This window comes from Pyrgilauda ruficollis, unplaced genomic scaffold, assembly GCF_017590135.1.
Source record: "Pyrgilauda ruficollis isolate IOZ18807 unplaced genomic scaffold, ASM1759013v1 scaffold20, whole genome shotgun sequence".
Classification (NCBI taxonomy): Eukaryota; Metazoa; Chordata; class Aves; order Passeriformes; family Passeridae; genus Pyrgilauda; species Pyrgilauda ruficollis.
The window spans coordinates 2443876-2458587 of NW_024519207.1; the positions used below are offsets into that span (position 1 = coordinate 2443876).

Sequence of the window (14712 nt, forward strand, 5' to 3'; positions counted from 1 at the left end):
CCTCAGCCCAAATTCATCCTACCTGATCAAGGCACTTAAATTATGATTCCAGACTTCCTGGCACTCTCTATCTGTCACAGGAAAGATATGCACCTGGGGATGATTTAGATTTTGAAAACCACTTCCCCCCAGAGAGCCTTCAGGCAAGAAAGCTCCTAAATTTGACATCCCAGTTAAGCAAGATGAACTGATATGCTGCCCTGATTAGTCACAAAGACAATGAGAATGCTTTGGTTAGTCAGGCCAAGCACAACGTGGACATTAAGAAAGTCCAAAAGGTAAAATACACACGGGAAGAAACTATCCTTTAAAGCTTTCACAAAGTCAGATTATGCAGGAATTAGCCTATTCTAGTTATTATGTCTGTGAAAAACATGCACACTTATTTATCTTTTATGTATAAACTTGAAATATAAAGACTGCATTTAATTTTCCCCCCCGCCACACCCAAGAAAAAGAAGCAGAGAGAATGCAGCACCTCTGGCTGAAGCCCCTTACAGATATTTTCTTTCCTGTATCTTTGAACCAACAGAAGATAAAAAGCAGAGCCACAAAAGCATAATTTTTTTTCTGTGAAACTCAAAAAAGAAGGAAACAGCTACCACAAGGACGCTGACTCAAGTACAAAAAAACCCACATCTATAAGTATCCCCAGTTAATTATATTCTAGCCAAGTTCTCTTTGTAGGGAAAGTCTAACTTATATTTATGAAAACAACTTCCCACATCTCAAGAGCACCGTGACAGCATCATCTTTCTTAGCCTGCACACTGCCAGTTCTACCTCAGTTCCTTTCATACAGGCATTCATTAGAGCAAGGAAAATTACTAAACCATTTCACATATATAATGAGTATCCAGACCCCAGAGAATGGACTGACAGAGATCAGGCTGATGTTTGTGTTACGGTGCTGCTGAGGAAAGCAGAGAGGAGCAGTAGAGGCAGACTGCATGACTATTCAAAGGAACAGAAGCGCCACACTGACTTTCCCCTTTCAGTAACGTCCAGCAGGTGTGGGAAGAGGGAGCTGGCACAATTCATTGGCAAACAGGGAAGTATGAATAACTGAAAGTAGCTGTCCTCCACCCTGGCTGAAAGCCCCAACATATCTGAAAAGAACAAGTGGACTTCTCACACTTGGCTCTTCACTAACACCTCATGGGCAAAAAACCAAAAGGCCCAAATAACTCCCAACCTTCATGTCCACCCCTTGTTATTCAGTTGGGCCACCAACAGAAGTTGCCCAGATAAAGACATAAGGGGGACACAAAAAACAACTGTGTTCAGTGATAAAACTGTTGGAGGGTAATAATTCTCAGAGTTGTTCAGAGTATTTAAAATAATTTTCTCCCCTTCAATACTCAACTGAGTCTTCAGGTGGCTTGAAAAAGTGCTTCAAAAAGTTTCAATATAAGTTGAGGGCTTTTAATGGAAAAAGTCCGTACTTGCTAAGCAGACTTGCTTCATATGCTGATACATAAACACATGGTTGTCAAGCTACATTTGCCCTGGCAAAGGCGACTTTCCAGTTTCTAGAGCTGTGTATATTTCAATTCTTGACCACAGTTTAACATTAGTGTATTTTTTGTTACTTTTTAAAACACTGAAGTGATTAATGACAGTGAAAGAAACACACTGCACGTGTTTACTTTGATGTGTTTCACATGAACATATTAAAATATACACAGTAAATGTGAGTTTCAAAATTTAAAACAAAAAGCAAAACAAAAAAACCCCAAAGGAACTTTCAGCGCTCGCCTGCTCTGCTTTCTTCGTGCACAGATTGATGAACACTGGGAATCCGTCCAGCTGAGCCTGAAGTTGCATCTTGTCAGCAATTAAGTCGACAATCCTTCCTAATTTTTTGCTGGTTTTAATGACATTTGCATCTTTACTGGGTTGAGATGTTCTCTTCCTAACCTGCTAGTAACACACTGAATTTATCCATCTCTGCTAAGCCTGGGGGACACCTACAGGTAGGGAGCACAAAGTGTAACAAACCCAAGGAATACAGTCTCCCTTCTCTTCATCATCAATCCTCTACCTTCCCAACCAGAAAACCACCCTCCTTCATCCAGGCCTGCCCCATGCCATTCCAGGCTCAGCACCCTCTATCTGCCCCTCTGGTCCTGCCAGCAGCTCTTCCCCACGTGCTGAAGAGCAGCACAGCTCTGCCCACGGGACTCTTTGGTGCTCCTCAGGCTCCAGAGGGTTCAGCAGGGCACAGAGGGCAGCAGGGATCAAACCCCAACAAACAGTCTGAGCTGCAGGCTTCTGTCCCAGTATCTCATGGGATCAGAGTATACGTCACATTCTCCACACAGCTGCCACGGAAAATAGTTTGCCTGAAGGGACATGCACACACACAAAGAGAAGGGAAGGACCGGGCAAAGGCAAAAGCGGTTTCTTTGAGTTTCTTTAACATTCAATTTCCTCAAAATGTAGGCAGTATTCCACTCCACTTCCAGGGGCATCTGAAGTATATTTTTGTTATAGATTGGCTTACTATATGTCAAGTTGGCAGACAAAAAAAAGAGGCAATTGGGAGAATGCCTGCTTGGAAAACTGGATGCAGTATTAATATGGCCTTAAGGGCAAAGAAGGCCCTATTTATCTGAATTTAAATACCTCGTGACTAGGAAAATGCTGAGCAAGGGATTTTTGATGTTAGGTGTCCAAACCTAACTTATTTGTGTTCTGGACTGTAGCCAGGAAAGGTAACTGGATTTCTTTAATGCCATTACATTTATCAGTCCTTCTACTTCAGCAAGGATCTCTTATAGCTAAGTAAACACAGACTTCTTAAAAGCAGTACTGTAGCCATTTTCTAGAAAAAAATGAGAGTTAAACTAGGTTAGGAGGTTTTTTCCATTTTAAGGTTTACCTCCAGATAAGAAATCACCTTACAGAAAATAAACAGTAAAAAGTAACATTACAGGAAGAGCTGTTTTGTTAAATTCTAAAGGAAAACATCAAATGATTGCCACTATGTTTATAATAACAGTTCCCATAGCTCAGACCTGAGAAACTTTTTCCCCCAAGAACACTTGGGGGGAGATAGGTAAGAGCTTTTTGAACAGTAAAGTCTCTACCAACAAAGGCCCACAGTCAGGTCAGCTTACTAACATGTGTCATTACAGCATGATTTTCTCCTAGGACAACATACACTACAATGATATAAAAAACTAATAGAAGGGTACAGGTTCTATTAATCCTGTCTCAAGGAGGCATCTCAGCCTGCAAGTCACTCTTTAAAAAGACAGAAGGCAGATACTTCCAGGAGACAGCTGAAGAAAAGGAGAAAAGATTATGGTGTTTCATGGAGGTCAGACATACAACCTATAAAATGCATAAACAAAACAATGCTTTCAAAGGATTTCTGGCAATGATTTCTTCCACCATGGATAGATATGAGGCACTAATGAATCTGGTCGTTAAAACAAAAAAGTGTTACCTGGTACAGCAACATAAATAAATTGAAAAACAACATAAAACTCCCACTAAGAGCTATGAAACCGTTATGGATGATGCAAAGTCTATTCACCTTTTTTTAAAAAATGCTTATAGAATACTATATATAACAGACTAATATCAAGTTATATGGAGTTCCCATGCAAAAAGCTGCCAGCCAAGCAAGCAAAAAGGCTGTAAATATCTGTCAAATGCGTAAGAGGAAAAAACCCTCTGAGAGCACAAATTTCCCAACCACCACCAGCCTGCAAAGAAAAAAGACTATTTAAGTCTGGAAATATAAAGTTAAGATTTCATTGAAAAACAGATATTAAACCATACGTCACCTACACAAGTCTTTTCCATTCCCTTCTTAACTTCTAACTGTGCATGAAAGGTGTGTCGGATGGAGACATTATGACGGAGCCCATTAAACAGACATTTTATGGAAGACTTTAAACTATGTAGCCTAAGGGTACAGATAGGTTAGATCTATTAAACATTTTGTGTTCTTTTCCGAATCTCAACCCTCAAGAAAATGGCTTTAATTCACTGTCCATGTCCTTTGTTGTGCAGCATGCCCTGAAAAAAGCCTAGTGAAAAATAATTAATAAATCCAGTACTTTGTATCACCCAAATTTTTGATTTTTTTTTAAGTAACAATCAACTGCAAGTATAATAAATGAATTCAGGTATGCACAGACTGAGGATACAGTTTCATAAATGGCTTCAAATGGCCAAAGACCACAGTCCATAGAAAAGTGCAGTCCTGGGGTCCCCAACTCTGCTCCCTTCTTGTTTTGTACCACCAAAACTAGCAAGCTTATGGCCCCACAGCAAGTCAGCTCAGTCTACTCATCCAGCTGAGAAGTAATCAACTACAATGAAGAAGTAAATAACTTTCAATCCTATCAGTAAGCTCACTGGAACAAGAGACAGGACCCAAGGCAGGAGCTGATGGAGTAGAATACACCCTACTCCACATGTGACACAGGTGTCTTTGACCAATGTACACAAATCAGAAAACCAGATCATATGTGAACTGATAGAGTTGAGAAAGCAGGAGATGAGCCACAGGTCTACATTGTTGCTTCCTTGGCTCACAATACTCAGGGGAGCACTGAACAGAACACAGCTCAATTCACCTCTGCAAACAGCCAGTATTTTGCAGGTGCTTACACAGAGGGTATGGGTTTGTACTTGCCCACACTTGATTTTTGGAAATATTCTTAATTGTTATTCAGTTATGTAAATTTGATGTTACCTCATCACCTTACTCCTTCTATGACTGTACATAGCTCTCGCTTCAGTGAAGGGACTTTTGCCATGGCTATTGTAAAAGACAGAATGATAATCGGTTTGGTAATCATGGCATTTATTATTTAGTGCCCTAAGGAAACAATGTTCAATGTGACATAATTTAGAACATTGTACAATAAACCACAGTATCTAAAAAAGGCACTGTTTTCTATCTTGACCACAAAGTCAGAAAGAAATGCTACTTAACAGTTTGAATGGTCTTTTGCTCCAGGACACAGCTAGGCAATACAGCTAAATTTTAAGATTTAAGCCTGAGAGCATCTTTTGGCTTCCTTTTATGCTGGCACAATTCACTTTTTAGCCAAAAAACCCCCATGTTCATGGACTCACTAGCAGCAATGGACAGTACTAATTCATCCATTACTGAAGTCGAGATGCTTGGCAGAACATGCAGAGTTTCAGCTGAATAAAGGGGAGGTCAGTCTTGAGAAGTTCAAGAACTGGTTATCACTTGAAAGGATAAAAACTACAGACTTCCCTTCTCAATATTTATAGGGTCAGCACTGGTGCAGCTGTATTACTGGCTGAATCAGCCCTATTCCCATATGCAGAGAGGCCTAAGTTGGCATAAGTTGGTCTCTTCCAAGCCAGATGGCAGAAAGCAGAAGTGGGAGATGGTGTTACACATTAAAACATCTCTTTTCAGTTATTTTATTTGCTATGCTTCCTTCTGGCTCCTTAGCTTGCCAGTTATATCTGCTTTATTCACAGCAGAGCTCAGTATGCCTTTTAGGAGATGACATGTAAGAAAGAGTGCAAATTACCTGCAGGCAAAGGGCTTTGTTCAGGAGATGCAAATGCCAGTTTAGGGGGAGGTTTAGTAAAATATGCCCACAGAGTACTAACTTCTAAAATAAGCATATTCACTTTCACCTTATTAAAAAGGTATATAAACATGTGCAATTATTTTATATAGGTTTTCTGATGTTTTGACTCAGCTGTTAAAAAAAAATACATATTTGTTTATTGCAACATTATTTCCAAGTTCTTTACCTAGATTATTCTGGGAAAGTATTAATGTTCAATTATTCTGCTCAATTTTGACACTCATTACAATTTTTGATTCAAGCACCCTAACAGCCAAGCAGTGTGATCTATTTCATAGCAGATAAACTGAATTTTTTTAAAAACACTAAGTGAAAGCATGTATCAAAGTGCAAGGATGGAAAAAAAAAATTAATGTAAAACCTGTCTACTTCTGTTTTTAAAGCAAACCACTCTCACAAATTAAGTATTCCACAGCATCTTTTTCTATGACACCTTCTCTCACTATGACCCAAAATTTTCAAGTCAAATACTTCCTTGGTTACTGCATGGAGACAAAAGTTCCTTAGTCTCAACTGAAAGGATGGAGGATTAATTTAATGTGTGCTGATGCCCCATGGTTTGGCATCACAGTCCATTTATTTCTGCCTCCATTTGACTTTTGGCATATATGAGATTTGTTCAAACAATTTGCCAAGTATAATTTGAAACTGCTCCTTTTATTTTTGAATAAGTAATTCCTAAAAATAATAGGATTGTTAAATTTCCCTCCCCCATTGCAACCCTTCCAGTTCTATTCATATGGCAGTTCCAACAAAACAATAAAATAGCTAATCAATTTACTGTTTAAGAAAACAGCAGACTGAAAAAATGTGCTCAGCTAAACTTGTCTAGCTCAGAAAAATAAAGGTTGAGAATAATTTTCAGCATGCAGCTAACCCCTACTTATTTTCCTAATACAGACAAAGAACATATTAAACACATCACTCTTAACTTTAGGTGTAGAATGGAACATCACACTTAGAAAACTGCCTCCAATTCCTGACCTCTTTGCTAAAACCAGTGAAGGATAGAAATAGTTTCAGTTCTGACATAACACCTATCCCTGAGGAATACTGAAAAAGAGACTGTCCTTCACACCAATCCTGTTAAGCAGCTAGTGTGATTTTAGTAAGACCGGTTTGAAGCTATTACATAAGAATGTTTGTTTGTTATACAGAGCTCAGATCACATCTACCTCAGACACAGTGACTTTACCACAGTATTTGAGAGTTTTTCAAAGTTCTGCCTTTAGATTTAGATTGTCCTAAAATTAAAAATCTTTAGATTTAGATAGCCCTAAAATACTGCTGGGTCTCAACAATATTTCTCAGTCTAGAAAATAACTTCTAGCTCTTATGATTTTCAGAGAACACATAAAAAATGGTAGTTCCATGGGCCCAGCTGAAAAGACAGGTAGAAATTTCCTACATTCACATTAAAAAGTATCAGTGTTTTTTTTTAAAGTACATGGATACTCAGTAAATACAGACAGAATCTGCTCTATTAAAGCACATCATTAGTAACTTTGTAGCCGTGAGAGAGCCAAGGTTTAATCCCCAAGAGCTACTACTTTTCCCTTGTACCTGTTCAGTAGCTAGACCAACAACAGAAAGCCAGTACAGGCATTTCTACATTCTCACGGGTAGAGAGCTTGGATACAAGGGTAATGTAACAGCCTTGATTATCCAGCTCCCACTGGAAATGCAGGAAAGCACTATCTGGAAATGCAGCCGTCCACCAACGAAGCCCATGTGGTCCTTCAGGACTCGTTAGCACTTTGGTGTCTCTGTACCATGATTCCTCCAGAACTCCAGATTCGGGAGGTCTCCTTAACCATCGACGTCAACTACTCTGCACAAAGCAAGCTCAGATCCAGATTTCCAGCCAAGCTAATAAAATCCCCTGGAACATGGCGCACAGCACAGAAACACCCAAGTGGGTCTACACAGAGCCAGCTTGGTCCATCAGGACTTATTAGTTCAGACACTGTCTGAAAGCAGCTGCACTGCAAAGCTGGTTCTGGAAACAGCAGAGATGTGTTAACATGGCACAGCACATGAATTAATAAACTGCTAGTGCTGAGCTGAGCCTGCCCCAGGCTAAATCTGGTGCCTGTATATCCACTGCACAGCTAATCTGCAACTGCAGAAACGGCCCGAAGAGCTGACTCTGTTTCAAGGCCAGCATGCACAGCTCTACCGCTACCAACATGACCAAGTTTTCTGTCCTTTCACCTTCCTCCACAACAATCAATCCCACCATCTCCTGTTTGTTCACTTTTTTCTCTCCTGGCCACTCACATCCATTTCTCAACCTTTCACTACACATCCCCAATAAGGCTGCACAATGTACATCAGCGACTTCCAGCCTTTCTGGAGTCATTAACATGGTTACCACCTTCTTCTCACTCTGCCTGAGCAGCATTTCCTAACTCCTCTCCCACCACTTCTGGCTTCCATCTTTGTCCTGCCCTTGATGGTTCAATCCCTAACCATTACACTTACAAAAACAAAACAAAAATATGATTGTATTTGCATGTCAAACTGTCCTGTCTTCATGGAAAAAAAAGCAAGTATCAGCAGAAATACCACCACAAGACTTCTCAGCAGGCCAAGGGCAGGCTACCATCTCAAGAGGTACAATTTCCAATCTCACCCAGAAGTTGCTTAGCAGTCAGCTCAGACATGACTGTCTGAGGCTCTTCTTTTCCCTTCCTACTTGGAGTCCCCTTTGTGCAACTCTCCCATGCCAAACAGCCCGAGTATCTTGGTGTGGCAGAAGGGCTGATGAGGACAAAGTCTGGCTCAGTCAACTCCTCTTCCTCTCCCCACCATCACCCACCTCTACAAACCATGCAAAGTCACTGCTGAGCACATAGCTTGTAGCTCTGTCCTGTGATGCATAGGCATGAGAGGATCACTAATTACCAAACTTTTACAGTGCTGGAAATATGAAGAATCAATCACTTTCTACAGAAAGTGACAGTCTGTCCCTCTAAAAACAGTTCACACCATTGGTAAAAAACTCACCCTGACTGCATTCCTCTAGCCAGAATCATAACTTCAACAAAGAACACGCGCAGTTCTACCTGACAGAAGAGATTCCTTGTTTCTGAGCTGTTTCCAGAACACTGAAACCAATATAGAAACTACAAAATCAAAAATAAAACTGAAATTTGTCCCGTCAGTCATCACACATGCTCTGAATGGCAGAGCAGCCATTCGTTGTCCATGCAATTAAAGCAGACAAGCTTTTTTTAGTAGACTCAGGAACAAATGGCATTGAACTCACACCCAGAAACAGATCCTGTACTTATTTGCACCAGTTGGTTTTAGGTATGTATGTATCATAATGCCATACTGGTATTATGAAGATAGAGATGGTCATATGAATAGAATTTTACCATTAAAAGACATTTCTGTTCTAAATCCAACTGCAACCATCTTCATTCCTGAAAGTAATCGGGTCTTCCTACTACACATTCTGCTAAACAGCCAATGAAAAATTTCTGAGATTCATTCAACAGAGCAGTTATGAAATGCAAAATTCTGAAAAGTGGTAACAAGTTAACTTAAAAAAGCTTTTCTGAAAATAATGTTAAAACTAAAATCATGAAATGTTTTGTTTGGCTGGCTCTCATCAGCTGTGGAGTTCTGAATTTATCAGACTTTTTAAAAAAATCACTATGTGCTTTGAAGTTTAACTAAGGCTTAATAAACTTTCTTACAGGTCTGGAGTACTACATAAATTTTGTCAGAGCTGTGCTGGCATAATTGGTAATACAAACTGTCTGGCTTCATGAAAGTTACAAGCTCTGGCTCCAATCCTGCAAACACTTACTGAAGAGTTTAACTTACTGCACAGAACTGACTACTCATGCATAAGCTAAGCATATTTGTAAATATTTGCACAGTATGGACATCTGTTGGCATAGCCAGTCATCTGATACAAGATTCAGCTTTAAATCCTAGTCTTCACAGAGTCAATATTAAAAAAAGGAATTCCTCACTTTATAAATTCCTTTCTTAGGCATCAAATATGTCAGATACCAAAGGGTGGAACTGAAAAGTTAAAACTAGAGGAAGAGAGGAATCAGTGAAATCACAGCAATTGGTTCTGTTTCTCATGTAACTAGAGAAGCCTGGTTTCTTATGGGCACATGTCTCAAGATTGAGCTCCTGCCTTATTTTCCACCTTTGCTGAACAAAGTTCTTGCTATACCTTTCCTTCAGTGATGCCGTTTACAGCATTTCTCACACCATCACAGGCAAAGCTCAGAAAATTACTCCATCCTTTTTATCAGGTTTGGTTATTATCACTGTCCAGTTATGGGCAAGTTAGGAAATAGCCACAGTACAAAGCTGGCCCACAGATAATCATGGAAGTCACATTTCCTTAAAAACTAAACTAGAAAAGGACAGTTATGTCTCCTTCCTCTTAATGACTTGGCATTTGAACACATCCGGTTTCACTCATCCTTTTTAGCAGCAAATCATTTTGTGATCTGTTTGTTTAAACCTGATAATACATGTAAGGAGCAGAAATACATGTAAGGAGCAAAGGCATCCTCCCACGGATTCAGCGCACATGGGAGAGAGCGAGAGCCTCAGCAGCACAGTGGATATCACACCTGCAGAGCTGCCGTGCGGAGCTCTGCTGCTTCAGCACCAGGAGCTGAGGAGATCCCTCTGCCTTGCTTTAGCACTGATGTCTGTTTGACAGCTGTGGCTCAGGGCACTAAAGCGCTTCCTTCAAAAGCTGCAGCAAGGGACTGAGGGCATGGAGGCAAGGCGGGCCGCCAGCTCCGGGGAGGGGACAGCGAGACCGCACCGGGGACATCGGTGACAAGAGCCCTTGGCAAAATGCTAATGACAGACGTAAATTAAACGCACTGATCCAGCGAGGGAAACGGGGTCCCTGGAGAGGGGAGGGCGGGTACCGTGCGGGGCCTCGTGTAGAGGCCGTGTGTCCAAGCGGCCTCAGCACACCCGGGCGGGGCCCGGCCGCCCGCAGCAGCCCCGGCACCTGCCCCAGGCCCGGGGACGAGCGCCCGCCTCCCGCCCGAGCCGGCCGGCGGGGCGGAGAGCTCGGCGCTGCGGCAGAGCCGCCCCTCCGCGGAGCGACCCCGCCGGGTTACCTGGGGCAATGAGCACCCACTGCGCGGGGGGCGCGCCCGCGGGACGCCGCTCCGCGCCCTGCCCGCTCCGTGCGCCCCGCATGCTCCGAGCGCCCCGCAATCCCGCCACTCCCGTTCCCGCCGCCGCCGCACCAACATGGCGGGCGGGCGGGGCAGGCCGGGAAGGGGCCGGGCGGCGGCGGGGCGCGGCCATGACTCGGGATGCGCCGCCGCTCCGCCTCTTCCCCTTCCCGGCACATGCAGGCGGCGGGCGGTGCGGCCGTGGCGGCGGGAGCGCCGGCGGCAGAGCCTCTCCCTCTCCGCCGCCCCTCAGGGCTCGGGCGGGCGGGATGTCCCACCCGCAAGGGAAAGGCAGCGCCCGAGGTTCCTGAAGGCTCGTGGTCCAAAGGAGCGGCAGAAGCCACGGGGTCCGCAAACAATCAGAAAGTTTTATTAGTGAATCGCGCACTTGGCGTGGAAGTTGTTTCGTTAGTCCTTGGCCTACTGTGTAAGCACATGGCAGTGGGTTTTATATAGGGGTAGGTTGAAAGGGAAGAGAGAAAGGAAGAGATGAGTTAAAGAGGGGCAGAGAGAAAGAGAGAGAGGAAAAGAAAGGGGAAAAGAGATCGCCAGTTCTGATTCCAGCATTCATCCTAGTCCTAGGCGTCGCCAGGCTTGGGAGGGATACCTTTGTTTGGATAGGTTTTCTCCACCTTGAAGACAGGCTTCTCACTTTCTGTGTAAATTAGTTACCGAGTGCAGTCCGATCTTTCTGGAAATGGGTCAGAGGCCTTTGGGGGGCTTGGGTGGTCTTGATCCCCCTCTACAGTCCATGCCCTCCTCCTGGCTTCATCATTCCCGTGTTTAAACTGTACTGTGTTGTGCTCATCTCCAGGAACTAGAAAAAGGGTGTTTGTCCAGGAAAAGTGCTGCCCTACCTCTGCACGACCCCCTTCTCCAGCCACATCTCATGACATGTCAGTACTGTAGTAGTTAGTTCTTTCTAACAGTGTGACAGGGCTTGGCACAAACGGTGCAGACTGAAGGAAATTCCATTTAAACATAAGAAAATGTGTCTTTAGTGGAGCAGGTTGTCCTGAATGACTCTGGTGTCTCCATCAGTGGAGGTACCAAAAACCAGGCTGTGTGTTGCTCTGACTAGCCACTGCAGCTGTAGCCCTGAGAAGAGGGCTGGACTAGACCCTCTCCAGAGGTGCCTGCCAGCCTTGGCCATTCAATGGAACTCCTACAAGGCTGGTCGAGGGCAGAGTCACAGTTCTCTCATAGCCGTCATCCTACCCAGCTGTGTGGGTCATGTGTACAACATGATCCTGGTAAATATGTTCTTTACCTCCAGATGGCCCTGAGAAGCCATAGCCACAACACAAAATGCATATTTTCATGCACATGTACATGTATGTACGTAAACTTGGCTTTACCTGCACCAGACTGGATTGATGGCCACCTTCCCAGAGATTTAGGAATAAATATTATGTTATCAAAAGTATTAAAGTATACATATCAATTGTAAATCTCAGAGATATTAAACAAATATTAAAAACATACTAACAGAGCAGAACTAACCAAGGCCAGCATATGCAAAACAGCTGAGCTGATGTAAGGCTGAAAAAAATAATTTCCTGAAGTTTGAGCATATACCTTCATCACTGAGATTACATTAATCTAAATTTGTTTTATTGTAATTTTTCTGACTTTTTTTCCACTGATTGAAGTAAGGCAAGAATTAAGTGCCAAAGACCGCACTGCAGCATGTGTTTTGAAGTCCCCAGAGAAATCACTTGCTCTCAGAGTGATTGCAATTTGCCGTGGTGTGTGCCTGGATTGCAACACTCACTGATGGGTCTTGTAAAATTCTCCTCACTTCTTATGTTAGCAAAGAGAGAAGGAAGCTCAACAATTCCACTGTAATCTGTACAAAACTGCTGGAAGAGCAGAACAGAGCTGATAGCTGTGTTTGAAACCTTCCTAGAAGGAAAGCCATCCATGTAGAAAAAAGGGTTCTCCATAAGATTTGGCTTCTAGTCCTGAAAATGGCAGCTCTTAGCATGTTGTACACCACTGAACTTAAAAAAGCTCTGGAAAAGCCAGGAATCCAAGTCTGCCAGCCTCCAGATGCAGCGTGTGTCAGGATCAAGTCTAGAAGCATAAGCTGCAGTTCCAGACCTCCTATTTCCTCCCTGGCTGTAGCGTGTGATGGAAATGTTGTAGCAAACATTGCTGTATGTTTACCAAACTGACTTATTAAGCTCACATTTTTCAAAGCACCATTCCATCCTTATTTAGGCACCTGGTAAGCAAGCTAATTTTCAGAGGTGCTGAGTACTCCTACCATCAACTGAGCTGAATGGACAATTCAGCTGTTCATTTCTTTTGATTTATGAGCATCTCCCACAATCTCTAGATTATATTGGCCCTGGGATCTATAATGTCCTTTTCCAGGAACTTTCAGATAGAAATGTTTTTCTCAGATACTTTGAAATGCCCCAAACGGAAATTCTCAAATAGGCCTGGACAAGGCTCTAGAATGACATCAGTTTTGGAATAAAAATTATGCAGTAATTTATACATATTAAATATTTAAAACTTTCTGCTGTTACTCATCCGCACTTGATATATACCATTCCCCTTTATAAACAGAGGATATACTATATCATTATAAGCAAAAGATAAACTAATTAGGGATTTCTGTCAAGGGCTGATGATACTAAAATCTTATTTGCTTAAGAATTAAATACTTTACCTTCAGGCTTGCCAACACTTTTAAACTGTAGTGGTGTCTCCCCGAAAGAAAATGCTGATGTGTTAAACACTAGAGTGATCTGAACTGCTGCAGTGATATCCTTTTTAAATACTCAAATCTTAATTTCATGCACATGGGTATTCTCATTTGGGTCCATATGACTCATTAAGTCCAGAAAGTTAAATGCATCCAATATGGGACTAACCCTAACCCAGTCTGAGGACAATTGTTTTCCACATTTCAGAGCCATTTGATTTGCATTCAGACTTCACCTACGTGCTGTCTGTTCATTCATTTCTGCTAGGCCTGCTTCTTATAATGCAAATATCTGTGCAAATGCAAGCGTCCCTTTTTGCCAAACAAAAATTACTTATTTTTGGTGCCAAAAAAATGCTACCTCTTGTCCACCTTCAGCTGCAGAATTTACTCCTTCCTTCTACTCTACACTAGTTTTAAGTGAAGGCAGTTTTAAACTTTGCTCAGAGCAAGAAACAAAAGACTGTATAGAAAGAAGTGTGATTCATTGTTAAGTAGAAGTTCTTGTTTAAAAGACAAGATTATTTCCACATAATTATGTTTCATTTTACACTGTTTCAACAAATATGGGCCAAGTTTATATGCTTCAGTCGTTCAAGCATTTACATGCATGGCTTTAAATCCATTGCTCTGCACATTTAAGGGTCACCTGCACATTGGGATGCAAGGGTTACATTTAATGCCAGTAAAAGACCTAGTGATACATGTAACCAGCAGATGTACCATGATAATTATGATCCATTTTAAGTTATCTAGTTTAAAATACTGTTCTAAGTTAATCACAGGCCAAATTGTTGCTTTGTTTGTTTGTTTGTTTTATTCAAAACAAAACATTTGTGGCATTTAAACAAATTGAAATATAGAGGCCAGACACAGAGATGGCATTGACCTGAAAGGACACATGCTGGCATTGCAAACCTATAAAACATCATTTGAATTTCTAACTGAAATTCTGAGTCAGTCTGTCAGGCTGAAAAGTAATTATTTTAAATTGTTGTTCATGACAGCATTTGTCTAAACAAGTGCTTCTCTTATTGAAAATAGTCCATTTTAAGGAAAATAACAGTATTCATTTAAAAGCACTCAAGCCACAGTGAAAAATATTCTAACCAGCTCTGAGCAGAAATCACTTTGTCCTTTGCACTAAACAAGGTTGCATCACCTTGTGCACCTATAGGTAACAATTGTAGGTTTTGGCCTTAATAGAAATAACCTACTAAGTT

General features: G+C 41.9%; 1 protein-coding gene across 4 annotated transcripts in view; it reads right to left on the reverse strand.

Annotated features, from left to right (window-relative positions):
• The window catches only part of RNASEH2B (ribonuclease H2 subunit B), a 43124-nt gene extending 32283 nt beyond the window's left edge, over window positions 1-10841 (reverse strand). For all 4 annotated transcript variants that reach the window (XM_041467079.1, XM_041467077.1, XM_041467076.1 and 1 more), the window contains exon 1: window positions 10714-10841. In XM_041467079.1, coding sequence (XP_041323013.1) covers window positions 10714-10795 — 82 coding nt within the window. In that variant the 5' untranslated portion in view covers window positions 10796-10841. The remainder of the gene's footprint in view (window positions 1-10713) is intronic.
• Window positions 10842-14712: the final 3871 nt, after the last annotated feature.